The sequence below is a fragment of the Amblyraja radiata genome, chromosome 12 (assembly GCF_010909765.2).
Source record: "Amblyraja radiata isolate CabotCenter1 chromosome 12, sAmbRad1.1.pri, whole genome shotgun sequence".
Taxonomy (NCBI): domain Eukaryota; kingdom Metazoa; phylum Chordata; class Chondrichthyes; order Rajiformes; family Rajidae; genus Amblyraja; species Amblyraja radiata.
In genome coordinates this window covers 45,489,378-45,509,795 of record NC_045967.1, presented here as the reverse complement: position 1 = coordinate 45,509,795, position 20,418 = coordinate 45,489,378, and the positions used below count along the sequence as shown (strand labels likewise).

The 20,418-nt window shown below is 42.3% G+C and overlaps 1 protein-coding gene across 5 annotated transcripts in view; it reads right to left on the bottom strand.

The window, feature by feature from the left end:
• Window positions 1-20,120, bottom strand: part of LOC116979152 (phosphatidylinositol-binding clathrin assembly protein-like) — a 92,414-nt gene extending 72,294 nt beyond the window's left edge. For all 5 annotated transcript variants that reach the window (XM_033030668.1, XM_033030669.1, XM_033030672.1 and 2 more), the window contains exon 1: window positions 19,833-20,120. In XM_033030668.1, coding sequence (XP_032886559.1) covers window positions 19,833-19,962 — 130 coding nt within the window. In that variant the 5' untranslated portion in view covers window positions 19,963-20,120. The remainder of the gene's footprint in view (window positions 1-19,832) is intronic.
• Between the last annotated feature and the right edge of the window lie 298 nt (window positions 20,121-20,418).

Below are 20,418 nucleotides of genomic sequence, written 5' to 3'. Positions count from 1 at the left end.
AATTGTGTGGCAACTGAAACGGGAATGATTATGAAACTAAATTGACCACAGCTTTTGGCATCTGCATGTGGAATTAGGAATTGAAATCCATAAGTTGTTATCACTGATAGTCATTTTATTTCACTTCCTGGTTTGTCTGTAAGAATTATTCAATCTGATTGGACGCTCAGCCTGCTTCCTGACATTACTGTTGATATTCATCTGATATCCCAATTTTAACCTCTACTAACACCAACCAAACACCAGCCTGTCAATGAGATTATACATCTCCATACTCTGCTTAAGACATTCCGCAAAACACTTTAAATCAAATTTTGTCTGTTTGGTGAAACTTCATTTTGTCATCATCTTTTTTAGTTTAGTTGAGAGATAATGTGGTTATAGGCCATTCAGCTCACTGAGTCCACGCTGACCAGCGATCACCTGTACATCAGTTCAATCCTACACACAAGGGACAATTTACAGAAGCCAATTAACCTACAAACCTGCGCATCCTTGAAATGCTTGAGGAAACTGGACCAGCCGGGGAAAACCCACGCGGTCACAGGGTGAACATACAATGTGTAGGAAAGAACTGCAGATGCTGGTTTAAATCGAAGGTAGACACAAAATGCTGGAGTAACTCAGCGGGACAGGCAGCATCTCTGGAGAGAAGGAATGGGTGACGTTTTGGGTCGAGACCCTTCTTCAGACCATACAAACTCAGCAGACAGCCCCCGTAGTCAGGATCATACCTGGCTCTCTGACACTGTGAGGCAGCACTGTGCCACTGTGCCGCCCTATCTTGTCACGCTCAACCTCCTACAAAAAAACATGCTGTACTTGTAGAATTTTTTTAATTTCTGGGTCTATCCATTTATTATGGGGTGGCAGACTTGCTTGCTAGCTGATTTATTTCAGCGGGGAATTCACATACAAATTGGATTAGGTAATTGGTAGGTTTATCACTAGACAAACATCCCGGAATGCTAAAGAGAAAAACAAAATACATGGAAGCAGTGCAGGACAATAATAATGTTGAGGATAATCAAACTGTGCCAGGAAGGAACAGGGCATATAAACAATAGAGTGCAAAGGATTTGAGTAAGAAAAAACAGTAATAAGAGAAGGCCACACATTAAAAATTGTTATGGCACCCTAAATATTTTTTTTAAATCTAGAAGTGCAAAATACAAAAACACAAATCATTCATAAGATATCAAATTAATAGTACAAATAGATGTAGTCAGAATCAATGCAATTCCCATTAGGAGTCAAGGCAACAAAGTGACTAAGGCTAGGAGCTGAACTTTCAGCAATATTTTATGTTTAGGCAGCGAGAAAGAGGAGATGGGATAGCATCGTCAATAAAGGATGAGAATGGATCAATAGTGAAAAGTAATGTCTTCAAAATGCAAATAGTCGAGGGGCACAAAATGGCAGGAGTTGGCTGTAGGCACTCAAACACTGGTAATGTAGAGGATGGCATCAAACAAGAAATTAGAAATGTGTTAAAAAAGGGTTCTAGAGTAATAAACGTAACTTGCATCTCCACGTAACAGCTAAAGTTAGTTACCAATTACAATACAGTGGAGGATGAATTACCAAAATATGTAAGAGATAGGTTTTTTATAGGCCAGTACATTGACAAATCAACTAAATTGAAGATAGACACAAAAAGCTGGAGTAACTCAGCGGGACAGGCAGCATCTCTGGAGAGAAGGAATGGGTGACGTTTCGGGTTGAGATCCATCTTCAGACACCCAATCCTTCTCTCCAGAAATGCTGTGTTACTCCAACTTTTTGTGTCTATCTTCGGTTTAAACCAGCATCTGCAGTTCCTTCCTACACAATCGACTAAATTGCCCTGGATTGGATACTGTGCAATGAGAAAGGTTAGTTAATAATCTTGTTGTTCGGGGTACTTTATGGAAAGGCGATTTACAACATTATAAGTTTGTTCATTAAAATAGAAATTGAAGTGGAAATTAACAGTATAAGAGGAATGAAACAAAAATAATATTGGTAAAGTACAGGAGAAATTAGTGGTACAAAGACTTTTGTTCTCCAGGGTCAGAATCTCCTTTCAAAATCTATGGATTATGGATTAATTCCTGCAGATTAGCAAATATAACCCCACTATTTTTTTTAAAAAGAGGCTCGATATCAGTAGCATAGAAAATGCTGAGTTTATTACAGAGAATGTGGTGACAAGACACTTAGAAATTGTGAAAAAGATTTGAAAGCCAGCACAGATTTACAAATTTAATGTGTTTGAAATAGTGGATCAGCAATGATCATGGAGGATGGCAGACCAGACTCGAGGGGCCTTGTGACCTACTCCTTTCCAGGTTTCCACATCTCTGTTACAACTATTCTAATAAAGAACACACTACAATACCACATTCCTAACCATTGCAAACTGCTGGTTATCACTCAACATATAGAAAGACAAGAAACAAATCAATCACACACTTGCACTCAAGATTGGCAAATGAGAAAATGCATAGATTTTACAGGTGCAGATGCGAATCTCTGCAATTCCTCTTTGTGGGCAATGCATCAGCTTTGCCCCTCTGCTGCTAGTCTTCGGGACAGTGCTCTACGAGAGGCATCAGATATGTTCTGTATGTAATCACTGCACATTAATGGGCCTATCCCACTGACGCGACTTTTTAGGCGACGCATGGTCGCCACATGTTCGCCGGAGGTTGCCGGGGTGTCGCCTGCATGGTGGTGAGCAGGAATTACTCACCACCAAGAGGCGACACCCCGGCAACATGTTGAAAAATTAGCGGCGATCAAAATTCTGACTCCATGGAGCGTAGCGAGAATTCTCATGACGTAGGTGCAGTGGCAGTGGGTCGCCAGGAGGTCGCAGGTTGTCGCCGGTGCTGACCGGTGAATTTTATTGACTCATTGGGAAAAAAAACCGTAAACAGTTGTTTTCAGAACCAAGGATAACCGACCGGTAATGTTAATGTCCGCCGAACTTCACAGCCATGTGTGTCTGGCTTCTTAAAAGTTGTCTCCATTCCTTCTCCCCACCCCGTCTCCCTATTTCCTCCCCCCTCCCCTCTTCTAAAGGACTTAAGTGACCCTTCCCGTACACTGTGCTTTCACCGTCAATTTCAGCGCCACCCTTCCTGTTCATCGCGGTGTGCGTCTGTATCACATTAGCTTTGCACCATGTGAATTTCACTCAGACAGTGCTCCCCCCGTTTGCCCTGTCCCCCGCCTGCATAACTGGCTGGTGAAGGAAGCGAAGTGTGTATGTGTGTGTGTGTGTTCCACTCTGAAGGGCCTGTCCCACTTACGTGTCCTTGGCACGCAAATTACGCAGCCTCGTGGTTGCGTTGAGCCGCGACGGTCCCGCGAAGGTCGGGTGTGATTTCATGCGTACGCACAGCTGTCTGGAGCGAGTGACGTCATTTGAAGATGGACACAAAGCTGGAGTAACTCAGCGGGACCGGCAGCATCTCTGCAGAGAAGCAATGGGTGACGTTTCGTGTCGAGACATTTCTTCAGTTTGAAAAGGGTCTTGACCCGAAACGTCACCCATTGCTTCACTCCAGAGATGCTGCCAGTCCCACTGAGTTACTCCTGCATTTTGTGTCTATCTTCAATTTTCTTGGCCCCGCTCTGGGAGTAGAAGTGGGGGCGGATCCGGACCGCAACGGCCGTGAGCCCCAGGCCGAGTTCGGCGATCGTTTGCCTGCTTCTGCTGCTGTTGGAGGTGAGATGTTGCGTCGCGCCAGGGTCTCGGGCCTGTCCCACTTTGGCCGTCAGTTCCGCGACAGGCCGTTGGTACGCGAAGAATTTGTTCACTACAAAAATTTCGGAGCCCCGCGCGATGTCGCGCACAACTACATACCCCTCCGTGCTTCTAAGTGGGACCGGCCCCGCGCAGCCATATGATGCCCGTGCGCCTCATTTGCGTGCCAAGGACACGTAAGTGGGACAGGCCCTTGACAGTCAGCGACCTGCTATGACTTGACAGTCGCCGGTAGTAGCCTGAAAAATCGTCCCTAGTGGGGCAGGCCCATAAGGTAGCCAAAGTCGGTATATGTAGCAAGACCTCATTCATTTGAATACGGTTGCCAATCTTGGAGGAAATGGTACATGGTTTAGCCCTTGTCTATATTTTTAAAATTAATGATTTTAAATAGAAACTTATCTAACAAATAAATTTACTGTCTACATTTTTTTTAAAGTTGTATTAATATAAATCATTTTTAAATGTCTATCAGACACATGGAAGCATATTAAAAAAATACTTGACAGCACGTGCCTCTTTAGCAGTTATCTCTGCTCTTGCTACCTAAACTAATATATTTCAAAATATCGACTAATTAGCCTTAATATACTGTAGTCAAACCACAGGCAAGAACGATATTTCAAATTTATTTCAATTTCTGCCCTCAAATAAAACGCACTTTTCTTACTATCTCCCTCATCTCCCCATTTAGAACAGTTTTACAAATCTAGCACACTTATTTTTAGAAATGTATTCCATGCCCTCCAATCAAACTGGTTCTTAAAAGCATCTTTCAATGGGTTCACTAAATTCAAGAGAGCTTGAAATCTTTGAGCGATCTCTCAGGGACATTGCAATGCATTTTAACTTCCAATTCTGCACTGAAAAGCCACATGAAAGAATAGATCATTTACACCAGTTTACCAGTTAATGTATTTATACAATCTTAGCTCTAATGGATGATTTGCTGTGGAAAACATCAAATGATAGATTTCTGCCTAAATTAATTATATTTTCATGATTTACAAATATCTAGAAGTATTGAAAAACCAACTCAGTAACTTAAGTATATATAGTGAAATTATATTTGATTATATTTGCTTTGGTTAATTTAACGAAATGTATTTTACATTGAATGACAATTACGTTAATATAGACATACATGAAATCAAGCGCATAGAATACATATTGTTTCAACTACACACCAAAAAAAATTAATTGCTTTCTGGAAATAGGTAATGATTGAGGAAATGGGCAGTCATTAATTGATATGAAGCAACAAAGTATGACGTAACTAAATTGTAATGAACACATTAAAAGGTAGAGTGCAACATTATGGTTTTATATTTAAGATTAAGATAGTTCACCCAATTCCACGTTATATCCAAAACCACCCCATCAACAGCACCTTTCCAAATGACCAAGCCAAATTGTATAACATTCACTATAACCCATTTCCTCATAACGTTATTTCCAAAGTTCATCATCCACTTTCAGCCCTCTTGCTAACAAAACTATTGACCACTGGCCTACCATATTAAGTGCTTTGCCAAACTACCTCCAGTTATTAATCCCCATCCTTTTAAAATTGAGGTAATTATCCACCCCCCCCCCCCCCTCAAAAAAGCCCATCTTTTAGCACGAAGATAGACACAAAATGCTGCAGTAACTCAGCGGGACCGGCAGCATCTCTGGAGAGAAGGAATTGGTGACATTACGGGTCAATACCCTTCTTCAGACTGATGCACTGTGCTTTTAAGCAGCCACTCCTTCTATAACCCCAATCCATGTTCAGGTACCATATTTCCATCTTCATCAATTTGTTATGTCTAAGTGGAATAGCTTCAATAATATTGACTTACCACTGAAATTAAACATGGCAGAGAATCTTCTGGACAATGACCAAACCCAACCCAACTTCCAAAAAAACTATAAAATAAATATGTCACAATGATATCCTATTCTTGTACTAGGTACTAAGTAATCTTCATAATTACATATCTTCATGATTTAATCAAATGCAAACAAGTTTATACATGTCATTCTGTAGGAAATATTATTGTGTACCAGGAAAAACAATACCAAATATGCCCATATAAATGGGGATGACTGAATGGTAGGGTATTAGCTGCATTAGCATGGCATGTCTTACAGCAATAGGCCTAAACTAAAAATTCTCATCCACATATTTAGATTCTCTTATGGCCTTGATCCCATGTAGGCTGTGGCCGAGGAGCTTTTTCGTTCAAGCTCGTGACCCAACTCACGGAACTACCTGAATTTTTAGCATATCGTGTAAAAATATTATATAAATCATACCTGAAACACGTCGAGACCAAAAACTGCACATTTTTTTAATATGACAAAAACTTTCCGAGTAGTAATTGTCAAATCAATGCACGTTTGACATTGAGGTCGGACGCAAATTGACCAATCCCGCGCTTTGTTTTATGGTCGCTAGGCAGCGAGGACCCTGGGATCATGGCTGCCTCCTCATTACATCAAAACAATAACAAGGTGTCCAAGGAATAAAGGTAATGCTAACCTTGCTGATCATTTTGTTTCACAATTAATTTATCTTTATAAAGTTATGATGTGCCTGTTAAATAAAAGTGGTAAATAACAAATGTAGAGCTAGGGTTAGGATATGATTTATCGGGCAGTGAGACAAAATGCCCTCTGGTGCTCAATGATCTCATCCTGAAGATTCCTTTTCACCATGTACTGCCACTTTGGTCTTGCCCACGGTCTCATCTCCCTCGTCCAAATCTGTTTGCCTTTGCACCTCCCCTTCTGTGGATTTGTAGGAGTAGGATTAGGGTTAAGGTTAGGGTTAGGGTCAGTCGGGCAGTCTGTCGGTAGGCCGATGGATGCTGTGGAGGATCGGTCGGGCTGTCGGTGGGTGGTGAGAGTGGCCGGGCCGCCGGTGGGTGGTGAGAGTGGCCGGGCCGCCGATGGGTGGTGAGAGTGGCCGGGGCGCCGGTGGGTGGTGAGAGTGGTCCATCAGCCGGTGGGTGCAGCGAGGGGTCGGTCGGGCTGTCGGTAGGCCGGTGTTGCAGCGAGCGAGCGGACGGACGAAGCCAGCGGTATGAGGGTGCTGAAGGCGGCTCGGGCGGCGTGCAGGGCAGTGCTGCTCCCCACCATCATCACTACGATGATCGAGAAGGGCATGCTGGCCGAGGTGGACGCGCTGCGGGGCCACACGTACGGAGCCCGCAGCTGGTCCCAAAGCGGCTTCAGCTCCAGCCATGGGCAGCTCTGGAAGGGGGGCGAGTTAGGGTTAGGGTTAGGCATTTTCCTGTCAGTGGAAGATGCCTTAGCCTTCCCCCAGCCTGGCACTGCCCCAGTCCCACTATGGCCATGACCCCCACTCTGCACACTGGCAATCAGTGGGGTTCAGTAAACGGAGGAACCCACAGGAACTGCCCTCACCCATGAATTAGGCTGATTCAGGAGCCGGACCTCTGCGGCAGTCTCATTCAAAAAACACACTCACAATAATGTGCAACTTTTGGTACTGACGAGTTATGACTTCCTTCTCAATTATATTTTATCTAAATCTGTGCAAAATTTAATGTAGTTCTGAGACATGGGTCACAAAAGTTGATTTCTAGACACATTTTTGATGCTTGGCCCACAGCCTAATCACTGAACCTTCTATGGCTCTCTGGTTTCCAGTACTCTCTGTTCATGACTATGAACTTCTTTTGATTCACTGGATTTGAGTATGAACAACATATTGTAGAAAATGCACACAAAGTGCTGGAGTAACTCAACGGGTCAGGCAGCATCTCTGGAGAAAGAATATGGGCAACGTTTCGGGTCAGACCACTCTTCAGACTGAAAGTAGGGTGGGGGTGGGAGGGAAGACCTCTAGGCGAGAAAAGACCAGGACCAAACAGGACCAGCCACAAATGACATCAGGTAGGGCGGTGCCTAGTAGGTCCATTGCTGGCTCGGGAAGGTGAGATCAGAGCTGCAGACATAGTCTATATGGATGTCAGTAAAGCCTCTGAGATGTCTGCTCTGGAAGGTTAGCATGGGATCCAGAGAGGGCAAGCTAACTGGATATAGAATTGGGTTTATGGAAGGAAGCAGAGGATGGTATGGGAAGGTTGTTTTTTTTTTTTTAATGGACCTGGAGGCCTGGTGGTGTGCCTCAGGGTGCTGGGGCCCATTGCTTATTGTCATCTTCCTCAACAGAATGATAGGAATGTATATGGTATTACCAGTAAGTTTGTTGATAAGACTAAAATAAGTGGTATTGCAGACAGTGAAGGCTTTATCAAGAATTACAGTGGGATCTTAATTAGCCGGGCAAATGGGCTGAGGAATGGCAAATTGAGTTTAATTCAGATAAATATGCAATGTTGCAGTTTGGGAAGTCAAACCAAGGTAGGACCTTCATATTGAACAATAAGGCCCTGAGGAGTGTTGTAGTGCAAAGGGATGGAGGAGTACAAGTGCATAGTTCCCTGAAAGTGACATTGTAGGTAGGGAGGGTTAAGAAGGCTTTTGGCACACAGACCTTCTTCATCAGTCAAGGACTTGAGTTTAGAAGTTACGACATTATGTTACATTTGTATAAGACGGTGGCGAGGCCACATATGGAGTATTGTATTCAGTTTTGGTCACCCTTTTACATGAAAGATGCCATTAAGCTGGAAAGAGTGCAGAGAAGATTTACGAAGATGATGCCAGGACCTGTGGGCCTAAACAATAGGGAGATGTTGGGTAGGCTAGGACTTTATTCCTTAAAGCACAAGAGGCTGATAAGGGGAATAAATAAGGTGAGTGCACACAGTCTTTTTCCCAGGGTTGGGGAAATCAAGTATTAGAGGGCATAAGTTTAAGGTGAGATAGGGGGATTTAATAAGAACCTGAGGAGCAACCTTTTCCACAGAGGGTTGTGGGTATATAGAACGAGCTGTCAGAGGAAGTAGTTGAAGCAGGTAAAATAACAACATTTAAATTCAGGCAAATGCGACTAACTTAGAGGGGCCGTCTTGGGCCAAAGATCTAGTTTCTGAGTTGGACTCTGAATGGCACACGTTCACAAAAATTCTCGTGTAGTATTAAAATAACCTTTATTAAAGTAATCCGGTTGCAATTCTACTATAATGCGGTAATTCTTCTCTCATGATATAAATTGCCAAGATTTTTAAAAATATATATATATATTGAGAATATTAGCCGTATTTGTGTGTGTCTTTTAAGAAACGCTGCAAAACAATGGCCTTGATCACTGTTTCATATTTAACTATGTAGTTCATTTTATCTTTTACTTGGGTCTCAAAACAAACAGTACAGTGAAATACGATAGGAACAATGTTGCAGATAATAGGTGGCAGAAACTGTCTGCGGTTTAGGAATGCGAAACATGTGGGAAACTGGAAATGAGAGCAATAGTGGGATTTGAAAACGTGTATGAGGCAGAGGATGAGGGTGAGGTGACAAGAAGCGTAAAAAATAAATAAATCAAAAAACCTAGAGGAAAATTGGGAATGCATACCAGGATTTAGGAAGACATTATAGAGACTGTCAGAGAATCCAGCGAACAGCAATTGATGATGGACCCCATGGAGGAATGAACAGAAGGGGAAGTTTGACATTCAACCAAAGGCAGAAAAAGCAGGATATGCCAAAGACAAAAGCAGTGGTTAGGAACAGCCTTAAAGATAAACAGAAAACAGGAGGGAGTGGGAAATTATGAAAGATTGCATAGCAGTAAAGGGAATAATTGAGAATCCAAAACATTCAGAACAAAATTAACATCAAAGCACAATTAGCACTTTTTTTTGTTTCCAAGACTAAGAACCAGAGATATTTCATCCTATTTTAGGTCTAAATCAAAGATCAGAATCAGTCAACATTTTAAGAATTTATCAAAGACATGGATATCGCAAGCAGTATAAGCATACAACAGCAAGTGCTGCTTGCTGGCCCATTTCAGGGCATGATTAAGAGTCAAGCACAATACTGCAGATCTGGAATCACATTTAGAGCAGAAATGGCAAGTGTGGTAGATTTCATTTCTAATGCCAATCCTCTGTGTAAAGCCAACTGTGTCCAATAGAGAGAAATCATCCACAATCCTCCACCTTTTGCTGGGCCACTTCTTGGATTACCGACATTCTTTTGGCCCAAGCTGAAACCTCAAGGACGTTATCACCCTTCACCTCTGCCAAGATTGACAATCCTTCATGATGTTGCAGTCCTATGTTCTAGAATTCCCATTTAAAACAACAGCCTACAATTACAAAGCACCTTTAAATTTTGTAAAAATTCCCATGGTAACTCGTTAAACTTTCCATGGTAATTCATAAATTAGATATACATAAATCATATTACCAAGTTTAAGAATTAAATATTATGCAGATAAACAGACGCTAGGAATAACTGAAAGAAATTTGATATGCAAAGACAAGTTCGGTAGATCCCAAAGCAATCGTTTTAGAAGGTTTTTGAAGGCATGCTCGCCAAAGATGAGGGAAAAGCTGTGGTAAAGGAATGTAAATCAGAATTGGAGCTCTTCTCACTTGTGAATGCAGTTGGCCAAAGCCCATGCTGGCACACTAGCGGTGATGAATTTCATCAATGACATCTATCTTTGCTGCCTGGTGGCACCTATGATGTTGTAAGTCATTCATAACTTTGAAGGTCCCATCAAGGATCTTTAGTATTATAATGGGGGTAGGAGGGAGCAAACAGCACACGAGTACCATCCAGCCATTACACAATTATAACAGGTAGTCAAAGAGAAAAATACCACAGTGCAGAATATGGTGTTGAGGCATTATAGCACGACAGTTGGAGAGAAAGTGCTTTTTTTTAAGTGCAAGGGATGCAACAAGGTAGGTTGGGAGACTGGGACTGTACTCTTAGTTTCAGTCTGCAGGAAGGTTCGGACCTGAAATGTCACCTATCCACTCCATGCAGAACTGAATATTAATGTTGTTGTTAAAAATGCCCATCAGCATCAAGGTACTGTCTGACCAAGTCAAAATTGAAGTAACATGGATGTCTCTGGTTGTTGGAGATTAAACATCTCAGCTCCATGATATTGCTGTAGGCTTTCCTCAAGAACCAACTATATTCAGGTGCGCTGTTATTAATTTCCTCTCTATATGATCAAGATGATTGATCAACATTCAATCAGATTATTATTATTCATATAATAAAGCAGATTGTGATTGCATGCAGGAGGATCTAATCACCATTTAGGCAAGCAAATAAACTGTGAATAACATTTGCATAACACCAATACTTCGTACTGACCCTCTCAACAAAAGGAATTCCAAGCAACACCCACCCTGGCACCCCTTTAACATTATTATACAGCATTGTCATCAATAAACCCACCAGCATCAACTTTATGATAGTCACCATTGATCAGAATTTAATTAGAGGTGGCGCCGTACATGGCAGCCGCTCCAACAGTCTGTCTCGTCTTTTTTTTCTTTTGTTTTAGAAACATAGAAATTAGGTGCAGGAGTAGGCCATTCGGCCCTTCGAGCCTGCACCGCCATTCAATATGATCATGGCTGATCATCCAACTCAGTATCCCGTACCTGCCTTCTCTCCATACCCTCTGATCCCTTTAGCCACAAGGGCCACATCTAACTCCCTCGTCTTGGTTTTGGTCTGTGTTTGTATGTTTTCAGTGTACCTTTAGTTTTTGTATTATGTGGTGGTGGGGGGGGGGGGGGGGGGGGGGGGGAGGGTTGGGGGAAACCTTTTTTTAACCTCTTTCCTCGACGGAGATGAGACTTTTTACTCATATCTCCATCTGCACTGCGGCTTTAACATCATAGAGCTGACGGTCCCTTTGTTAGTGATCGACTGCGGGAGCTCCAACCGCAAGAGCTTCCAATTGCGGGAGCTTCCATCGCCCCAATGCGGGAGCTTCAATTGCCCCGACTAGGTAAGTTTAGATTGCCCTGACTGCGGGAGAAAAGGAGGAAAGAAGGTATAAGTTATTTGCCTTCCATTTCAGTGGGGAATGTGAGGTCGCCGAAAAAACAAGATGGACATGCTGCCTGCACTGGTGAGGACCCAGGGGGATCGCCGTGAGTGCAGTGATCTTGGTGTTTTGCGGGGACATGGCTCCATGAGGACATCCAGGAGTCTGGTGCGAGTGTGGACGGCTTTCTGACTGTTCGGGCGGACAGGGACTGCAGAGAGAGTGATAGCGGTCGGTACAACTCTGGTCACATCACGGTGAAGGAGCGTGTGTGGGGCCCGGACATTGAACTGATGTCTGTGGGTCTCTGCTTATGCTGTGTGCCCTGGGGATTCTCACACGTCGTTGTGGTGGCTGTTTAAGTCTATGTTTAATTTTATGTGCTTATGTATCTTGTTGCTTTTTCGTATAACTGTTGGCAAATCAAACTCTTTGTATGTTTACATCCTTGGCTAATAAATTAATTACAATAATAAATTAATTACACTTAATTAGTGTAACATGTTCTGTAGCTATGACAGCAATTCTGAAGCTGGGAATCCTACAGCAAATGACTTGCTTCCTGACTCTTCAAATCTTCTCCACTGTCTACTACACGAAAGGCACTGTATGCTAGGATATAGCTGTCCAAAACAAGTTAGTCAGATTTACTGCTGGCCAATTTCCAACATGCACTGCTGCAACTTCAAATGTACTTCTCAAACCCCAACCTCTGTCACTTCGAAGGACATGGCAGAAGGCTCATGGCAACGTGGCCACCAGCAAGTTGCCCTTCAGGTCAAACACCGGCCTATCTTGGAAATACACCACATTCCTTCATCATGAGTCTAAATACTGGGACAGTAGCCTTCAGCATAAGGGGTAAAGCAGTTCAAAAAGTAAATCATTGCCACTTTCACAAATATCAATGGCCATTAACAATACCTGTATATAAAATGAATTTGTAAAAAGTTGACATTGTGCGACTTAGACATGGGAATTAGATTGTGTTCTGCTGAGTTCTAATGTCCTTACAATATATGATTTGCAGCTCTAAGCTACATACATAGTTTGCACTTATCATTGTCTAGCTACAGATATCAGCACACTCTGTAATTCCATCATGTGGTTAGCTGCAGGTTCAAAGTTCCTATTACAACATATGCACATTGTACAAGTTTTTCACAATGCTGGATTCAGAAGCATAAAACTTATTACAAACAAAGGCTCCAACATCGATACCCTACGGTACACCATTTATTACAGATTTCCAGACAGAAATATTCCAATCCACCACTACTCTCAGCCTCCTAACAATAATTAGACACTTTTCAATCCAGTTTGCCAACGCATCTTGGATCTCCTGTGTCGTAACCTTCTGGACCAGCCAACAATGCAGGACCTTGTCAAAAGCCTTACTGAGGTTGATATAGACAATATCTACCACCCGAATCATAAAACAAACTGCCAGAGGAACTCAGCAGGTCAGACAGCATGTGTGGAAGGAAATGGACAGATGATGTTTTGGGTCAGGACCCTTCTTCAGACTGACGCTGACTGACCTGCTGAGTGCCTCCATCAGTGTTTTTTTGGATCAAGGTTCCAGGCTCTTGTGTCTACATCTACTTCCTTGCCTTCATCAATCTCCTACGTTATTCAAAACACATATTCAAAAAAGAAAATCAGATTTATGTGATATGATCTTCCTTGCACAAAACTGTGCTGATTCCTCCTAATCAATCCCAGCATTTCCAAGTGAACATAAATGCTGACCCTGAGTATTCTCTCCTACAACCTCCCTACACCTAATGCAAAGCTAAACAGCCTGTAGTTTCTAGGCATATCCCAACTGCCCGTTTTTAAGAAATGAATGACAAGCTGCATCCCTTCAGCTACGAAACATCCAATTAATCTACATTACATCTTTTCTAATGAGTTTACTTTATTTGCCCAAGCTCTACAAAATCAACAAACCTGCTCGCTTTTGTATTCTATGATACTTACAGAAAAGAAAACTTTCCATTTGTTTCTTTTACAGCATTGACTGCCGTCTTTTAAATCTTAGCATATGCACACTAAAATTTCCCTGCTCTTCCCTTATATCTTATCAAGTGATTGATAAAAATACATCTATTGATGCTCCTGAACACATCATCAGTGATGTAACCTGGGGTCATTGGGTGTTTCGGGTCTTTTAACATCAGACACACTCGACCAGGTGACCCAGCCGTGGTTGATCAGACCACGACTTGTGTTCAGGTGCCATTCGCTCCTCCCCATGGACCTTCTCTCCTGATCCAGAGCCATCTCGAGGCCTTCTCTGCTGCCTCTGTGGTGTTCTTGATGGCTCTTCTCCTCGCCACTCCGTTGATGCCCAGTGCACTCAAGGATTTGTAGAGCGATTGCCCTGCAAAACCTCTGCAGCCAACCTTGATGCGAATACACCTTGCCTTCCAGCCCTGCTTACGCCAGTCTATGACAAGCTCTTCATTCCTGGCCATCTTCCTCTCGTGGGCTTCCTCCAGACGGTCCTCCCACGGCACTGTCAATTCCAACAAGACGATGTTTTTGGTCGCCTCGGAGACCAGGAGGATATCTGGCCTCAGGGTGGTCGTGGCAATGTGCTGTGGGAACTTTAGCTGTTTCACCAGGTCTACAGAAAGCTGCCAGTCCTGCGCAGTCGCCAGGATTCCTGACGGATTCCTGGCTGCTGTGGTTCTTGGCAGCTGCACTCCGGCCATCATGAAGGTGATCATCTGGGTGGTGGGGCGTGCTCGTCTGCAGCTGCTGATTCCCATGCTGATGGCTTCTGCAATGGGTTTAAGAACCTGGTTGTGACTTTGGGCAGCAGTCAGGATGTATTCCAACGTCCCCTTGCCTGAGCATTGCAAGCAATCTGGAGATTCCGCTTTGCCCCAGATGAACAGGTTCGATGGGCTGGGCAGGACATCATACACTGCCTGGACCAGGAACTTGATGCGCTGTGGTTCAGCCTGACAGAGCTCAGTCCATGTGAATTTTCAGTCCATGGCCTGCTCCCACCTTGTCCAGGCTCCCTACTGCCTCAATCCAACTGCTCTGGTACACCTCTCCTCCTCCACTGCCCTCACTTCCTCCTGGACCAGCCTGCACCTCTCCTTCCCCTTGGCCTTGTCAAACTGGGAGTTGGGAAGATTCCCAGACCAGCTCTTCCCCGAGTCACTGCTCCCACCAGGACTCTGCTTGCAGCACAGCTTCGCCGGCTCTCCACTTCCTCCCAGTTTTCACCTCCACCCCTGCCTGCCTGCGAATGTTAGAAATAGGAGCAAGAATAGGCCATATGGCCCATCAAGCACACAAACTTCTACATCAACTTCGATATGTTCTAGGTTCTATCAATATTATTATTAAAGGGGCTAAATTCCTAAATAAATGTTTTTTGTGCAAAATAAAACTAACGGAGGCACAGTCAGCCTTTAATTTTTGCTTGGATACTATCTGCCAATGAAAGGTAAGGAACAAAACAAAAGCATAACGTTCATGTGGAAATGCAGTAAATCAAAAATTAATTTGGAAAAGGTGAAATGTACATACTGATACTTCTAAGCCATTCATTCAAATTGAGTTTTATTGACAATAGTTTTCTAAATTCAAAGTCTCCTCTATGTCTTCCCTCAATTACACAAACATTTATGAATGCAAAACTATCTATTCCTGTAATCTATACGCATTCTGTTACTGGACAGTGACACAGATTACAACTCCATCCATCAAGTTTCATGTTTTGGCACTTTCAAGCATGTCCCAATTTTTAAAGCATCAAGTCCAGTAGTTATTGTCATATGCGCAAGTACAGGAAGATACAGGTACAATGAAAATCTTGCTTGCAGCAACATCATAGGCAGATAGACTCAGTCAACACACAAAACAAACTATACATACATTATAGAAGCCAGTGAAAAAAAACAAGACATTAGTTAAAAAATGAAAAAGAGAAAATAAGTCCATGGTACTGCGAGAGGTGCGCCATAGTGCTCCATTGCCGAGGTAGGATTAAGATTGTGCAGGTCGGTTCAAGAGCCTGATGGTTGTAGGAAATTGTGGACCCAGCTGAGTCCATCATTCTTATAGAGCTGTAGAGCTGTAGAGCACAGGAACATGCCTTTCGGCCCCACTGTTCATGCTAACCAAGTTGGCAGATTGGGCGTCCCATTTGCCTGTATTTGGCCTATATCCCTCTAAACCCTTCCTATCCATATATCTCTCCAAATATCTTTAGAAAGTCGTAATTCTCTCTGCAGCCGCTTGCATTCCTGTGCATTGGAATTGCCGCAGCAGGCCATAATGCAACCATGCAGGTTACTACATCACCTCAGCTGATTTCTGAACACGAAGTCTTTGGAACTTTCCCCACGATGAGACAATATTTGACTTCCATTTTAAAACAATGCTGGAAAATGTTCTTTAAAGGTTTACCCGTAAGGCAATACCTATTTTCATTAATCAGGCTCACATCCCATTACTCTATACTAAATTATTTCCTCATGAGCTATGCACCATCTTGTTCCTGTGAAATCCCTAATCAAATAAACAAAAGATAGCCAGCCCTACATTTACTCTCTACACTCAGCAGACTTCACACCACGTGCGGCTTGAAATCATACAAAATTTACAACCGTGGAAATCATTTAGTCCATTGCTTCAGTGCTGCAAAAAATATATATTCAGTCTAATCTGACCTTCCTGTACGTATTCAATTTTGCAGGTCACAGGTCTTTCAAGTATAAGAGCCAAGTGAAGTTTAAATGTGATGAGGGTTTTCCCTTAACCATCATTTCAGATCCGTACTGCCCGCTAGATGAAAATCTTCCATTCAATTACTTTAAATCTGTCTGTGTGTATGAAAGAACTGCAGATACTGGTTTACATCGAAGGTAGACACAAAATGCTGGAGTAACTCAGTAACAGGCAGCATCTCCGGAAAGAAGGAATGGGTGACATTTCGGGTCGAGACCCTTTTTCAGACTTTAAATCTGTCACTGGTTTTTTACCTCGCTGTTGTGTGAAATAAGTTTTTCGTTTTTACCATGTAGGCCCCTCAATTTTATACACCTGACTTGTCTACCTTCAGTCTCATCTGCTCCAAAGAAAACAATCTTCGCTCTCTAATGTTTTCTCATGGTTACAATTTTCCAGTGCTGACAATATCCTCAAATCTCCTCTGCACACTCTCCAATAAGATTGCATCTTTACTGTAATGTGAAATGTAATTCTCAGGGACTAATTAGCACTACATACAGTTCTTGCAAGCCTTCCTATTCTTGTGTTCTGTACCTCAGCTAATAAAACACTCCATATGGCCTTTTAACCAGTATAGCAGTATGTCATACAACCTTTATCGGTCTGTGCCTCACTGTATTGTTTCATTGTGAGAAAGTTCCAAAGGCTTTCCTTATTCAGAAATTAGTTAATGTAGTATCCTTGTCAGAGGATTATAATGCCGGCTTATAATTTTACCCCATAATGTAACCTTAGGTCACAGATACCAACATTAAACCTTCATTAACATGTGGTAACAGCAGAATAAGGTAGTTTTGGATAAAGGGCCAGATAAGAGCATGCAATATCAGGAAGAATGGCATGTGAATTACTTCAATGGTGATATTCAGTGGATCTTATACATTCTATTACAGCCAGATAGCAATCCGACATGCAGTTTAACCCTCAGCAAACAAGACATGACATTTTCAGAATGTACTTGCTGCAACACTAAATTAAAATAAAACTCACCAATCAGTTATTTTAATTTCTCAATATCTTTGATGTGTCTTAGTCCTTAAAAAATGATCATTTTTACAAAGGATTATATCAGAAAGGATATTTTTCTCCTTTGATCCCGTGTGAACTGCTGAAAAAGTTTAATCTTTTCTGCTATTGTTTTACTTTCTCTGCAATCAGCAGTATTTTAGTTTTTAGTAAAATATCAGCTGACTGGCTGCAAAGATTAAGATACAAAGTGTCAATTTCAGCATAAAGCTCAGACATGCATCAAGGACTAGCAACAACTGGATTCAAACACTTTTCTGACTGTTCCCATGGTTATTTCCGAAAAAAAAAGTATTTGGCCAGCTTTCTTAAAAATATCAACATTAGTCAAGTACAAGATCAGGGTTAGCTGTTATGTTGTTGTACTCGAGTACCTCCTGATTTTCTATCAGGGTGTGCTTGATTACCTGCCTTCCTAATGAGGTTCTCTCCCCATCTCTCTACTACGCTCATACACAATCAACAACAATCCCGATAAGTTTACAAAGACCAATTATTGCTCACAGGGTGTTTTAAACAAAAGTCCTGAGCAATATTTTCAAGAGAGAAAATATTAATTTTGGTGAACACCGAAAAATAAATTTCTACAGATACTGTAAAAAATTAAATAAAAGTAGAAAATTCTGGAAACTGAGTAAAGCAGACAAATAATTTTGGAACGGGAAGGAATGGCTAGCATTTCACCTCAATGAGATGGTGTTGGAGTATTAAAATTCTATGTTTTGTTTATGCTAGAAGAGGAAGTATAAAACATAGTAGTAACAAGGAAATTTGAGGATAGAATTTTGGAATTTACACCAGAATCTTGCCAATTTGAACTGGAATCCAGACCCACAATTAATTGCATGAAAAATATTTACAAATTATTGAACAAAAGCTGCTCATTTCATTTAAAACTCCATTGTACTGCACTTAACCCAGATGCTCCCATAACATGGAATATATACCATGGAATATAACAATTAGGACCAGGAGTAGGCCCTTCCAGCCTAGCAGCTGATCTTCTACCTCAGCTCAATTTTCTTGCATTATTCCCATATAACCTTTATTCCCTTATATCGAGAAACCTTCTGACCTCTCTTTTGAATAAACTCAATAACTGAGCCACCGGGGTACAGAATTCAATTTCCATTAAAAAAAAAAGTAATTTCAGTGCTAAATTTGAGGTTGTGATCCTTGGTTCCTAACTCAGCAGCAGGGGGAAATCCTCTTTGCAGTCAAGACCAGTATGTGCCTATCTAAATACATATTGTTATAGTTATATAAAATGGAAACTTCCTTTATAAAAACATTACTTCCTTCACTTCCTTTAGTTTAATGGCAACATATCTATCAACAATTCTAACATCATTTCCACAAGCTGCTTTCACGTCTTTAACTAGGTCATTTTGTGCAATTACTGTCCAAAGCCTCTCCCAATTCCCAAACACGCATTCATGAACTGAGGGCAACAATAAAGATAGTTTATATTAAAATCAAAAATATACGAACAGGTAGTTAAAGAATCAGGAAATTCTGCATTGGCCTCATTGAGAGTGTCAGCCACAAACAGGACTCGTGCACTGCTAAACGTACATTTGGATGTATTGTAGTACAAGAACCTTACTTCAGTGTTCATTCAAACCACGATTGAGAGTGTACTGAACTACATTTAAAATTTCCCCATTACCTCAATTTGAGTTAGACTATGTCACAGTCTGCTATGTAGTGGAATTCTTAAATTCTGTTTTATATGGAGCTAAAGGGAAATACTACTTGAAATTGAAAGATAACATTTGGTCCATTGTGCTTGCTTTGTCTTAAATAAGACCATAGTTGATATACCTCAATGGCATATTGCTCCAATTCCATGTCACATGATTTCCTTAATATTTACCTGTCAGGAAATCATTGGACAGCTGAATTCAAGTTTAACTCATTAAAGAAGATGCCAGATATTTTTTTTTTAAAGGTTCAACTCTCAAGATAATCGATTTCCAGATTACAATGGATGGAACTGACAGGTGTAGCTTTATCCTCACACACCGTCACAAACAGCCCAAGTTCTGGTATTCTCATACGGAAGACACCTCATATTGCCACATCGCAGAGCCTGATCCTTCTCGTGAGATAACCAGAGGGTGAAGACACTGCCAAGGACTAGTAAAATGAAATTTATTAAAGGGCTGTTGTGGGGTTTTTTTTGCACAAATCTTTCATGTTTGCTTCAATAACTGGCAATAACACTCTAACGAACAACTGTGAAAAGGTCAAGGGGGGGGGGGGGGGGGAAGAAGTGGCAGGCCCGTCTTCTCCACCCGCACTCCTCCCTCCCTATCTCCTCCTCCTCTTCAGCATTCGAGTACTCACAGTCAAGATGCTTCTTCTTGGGGCCCATCACCTCGTGTGTGGTGGCCTTACACGCCGCTTTGGTGATGGCCGAGCCGGTAACGCTGTGCTGGGCCGCGGTGATCCGGTCCGTGATCGACTGGCCCGACATGATCGGATCCCTCCTGAGGTAACAGGCGCTGCACACTCTTGACCAAATACGGCGACAAAAGAAGAAAAAAAAAATGTTCTTATCCCCCCCCTCCCACCCACCACCACCGACAAAATATAAAAAAAAAATCTTCAGGATCCACCCGGTCCCCCTTCCACACGCAAAAAAAAAAAATCACGATCTGACAGACACTCGAATAATTTAGAAATGGGAGGAAACTTATTCAAGGAATTTAATGCCTGCTTCCGTGAGGCGGATCGTAGTTGTTTCAGCAAATAGCGCGTTGTTGCTGCTGCTGCTGCTGCCTCCGGGAGAGGGAACGGGCCGCGGCTTAGGCGAGAGAGCAGGTGGAATATTCCAGCATGTCTGGTCGGGTCGGGTCCGGGGGGGTAGTTGGTTGACGGGGGTAGCAGCCTGGACCGGCCGGCCAGCCAGCGATGTTGGGCGAGGGTTTCC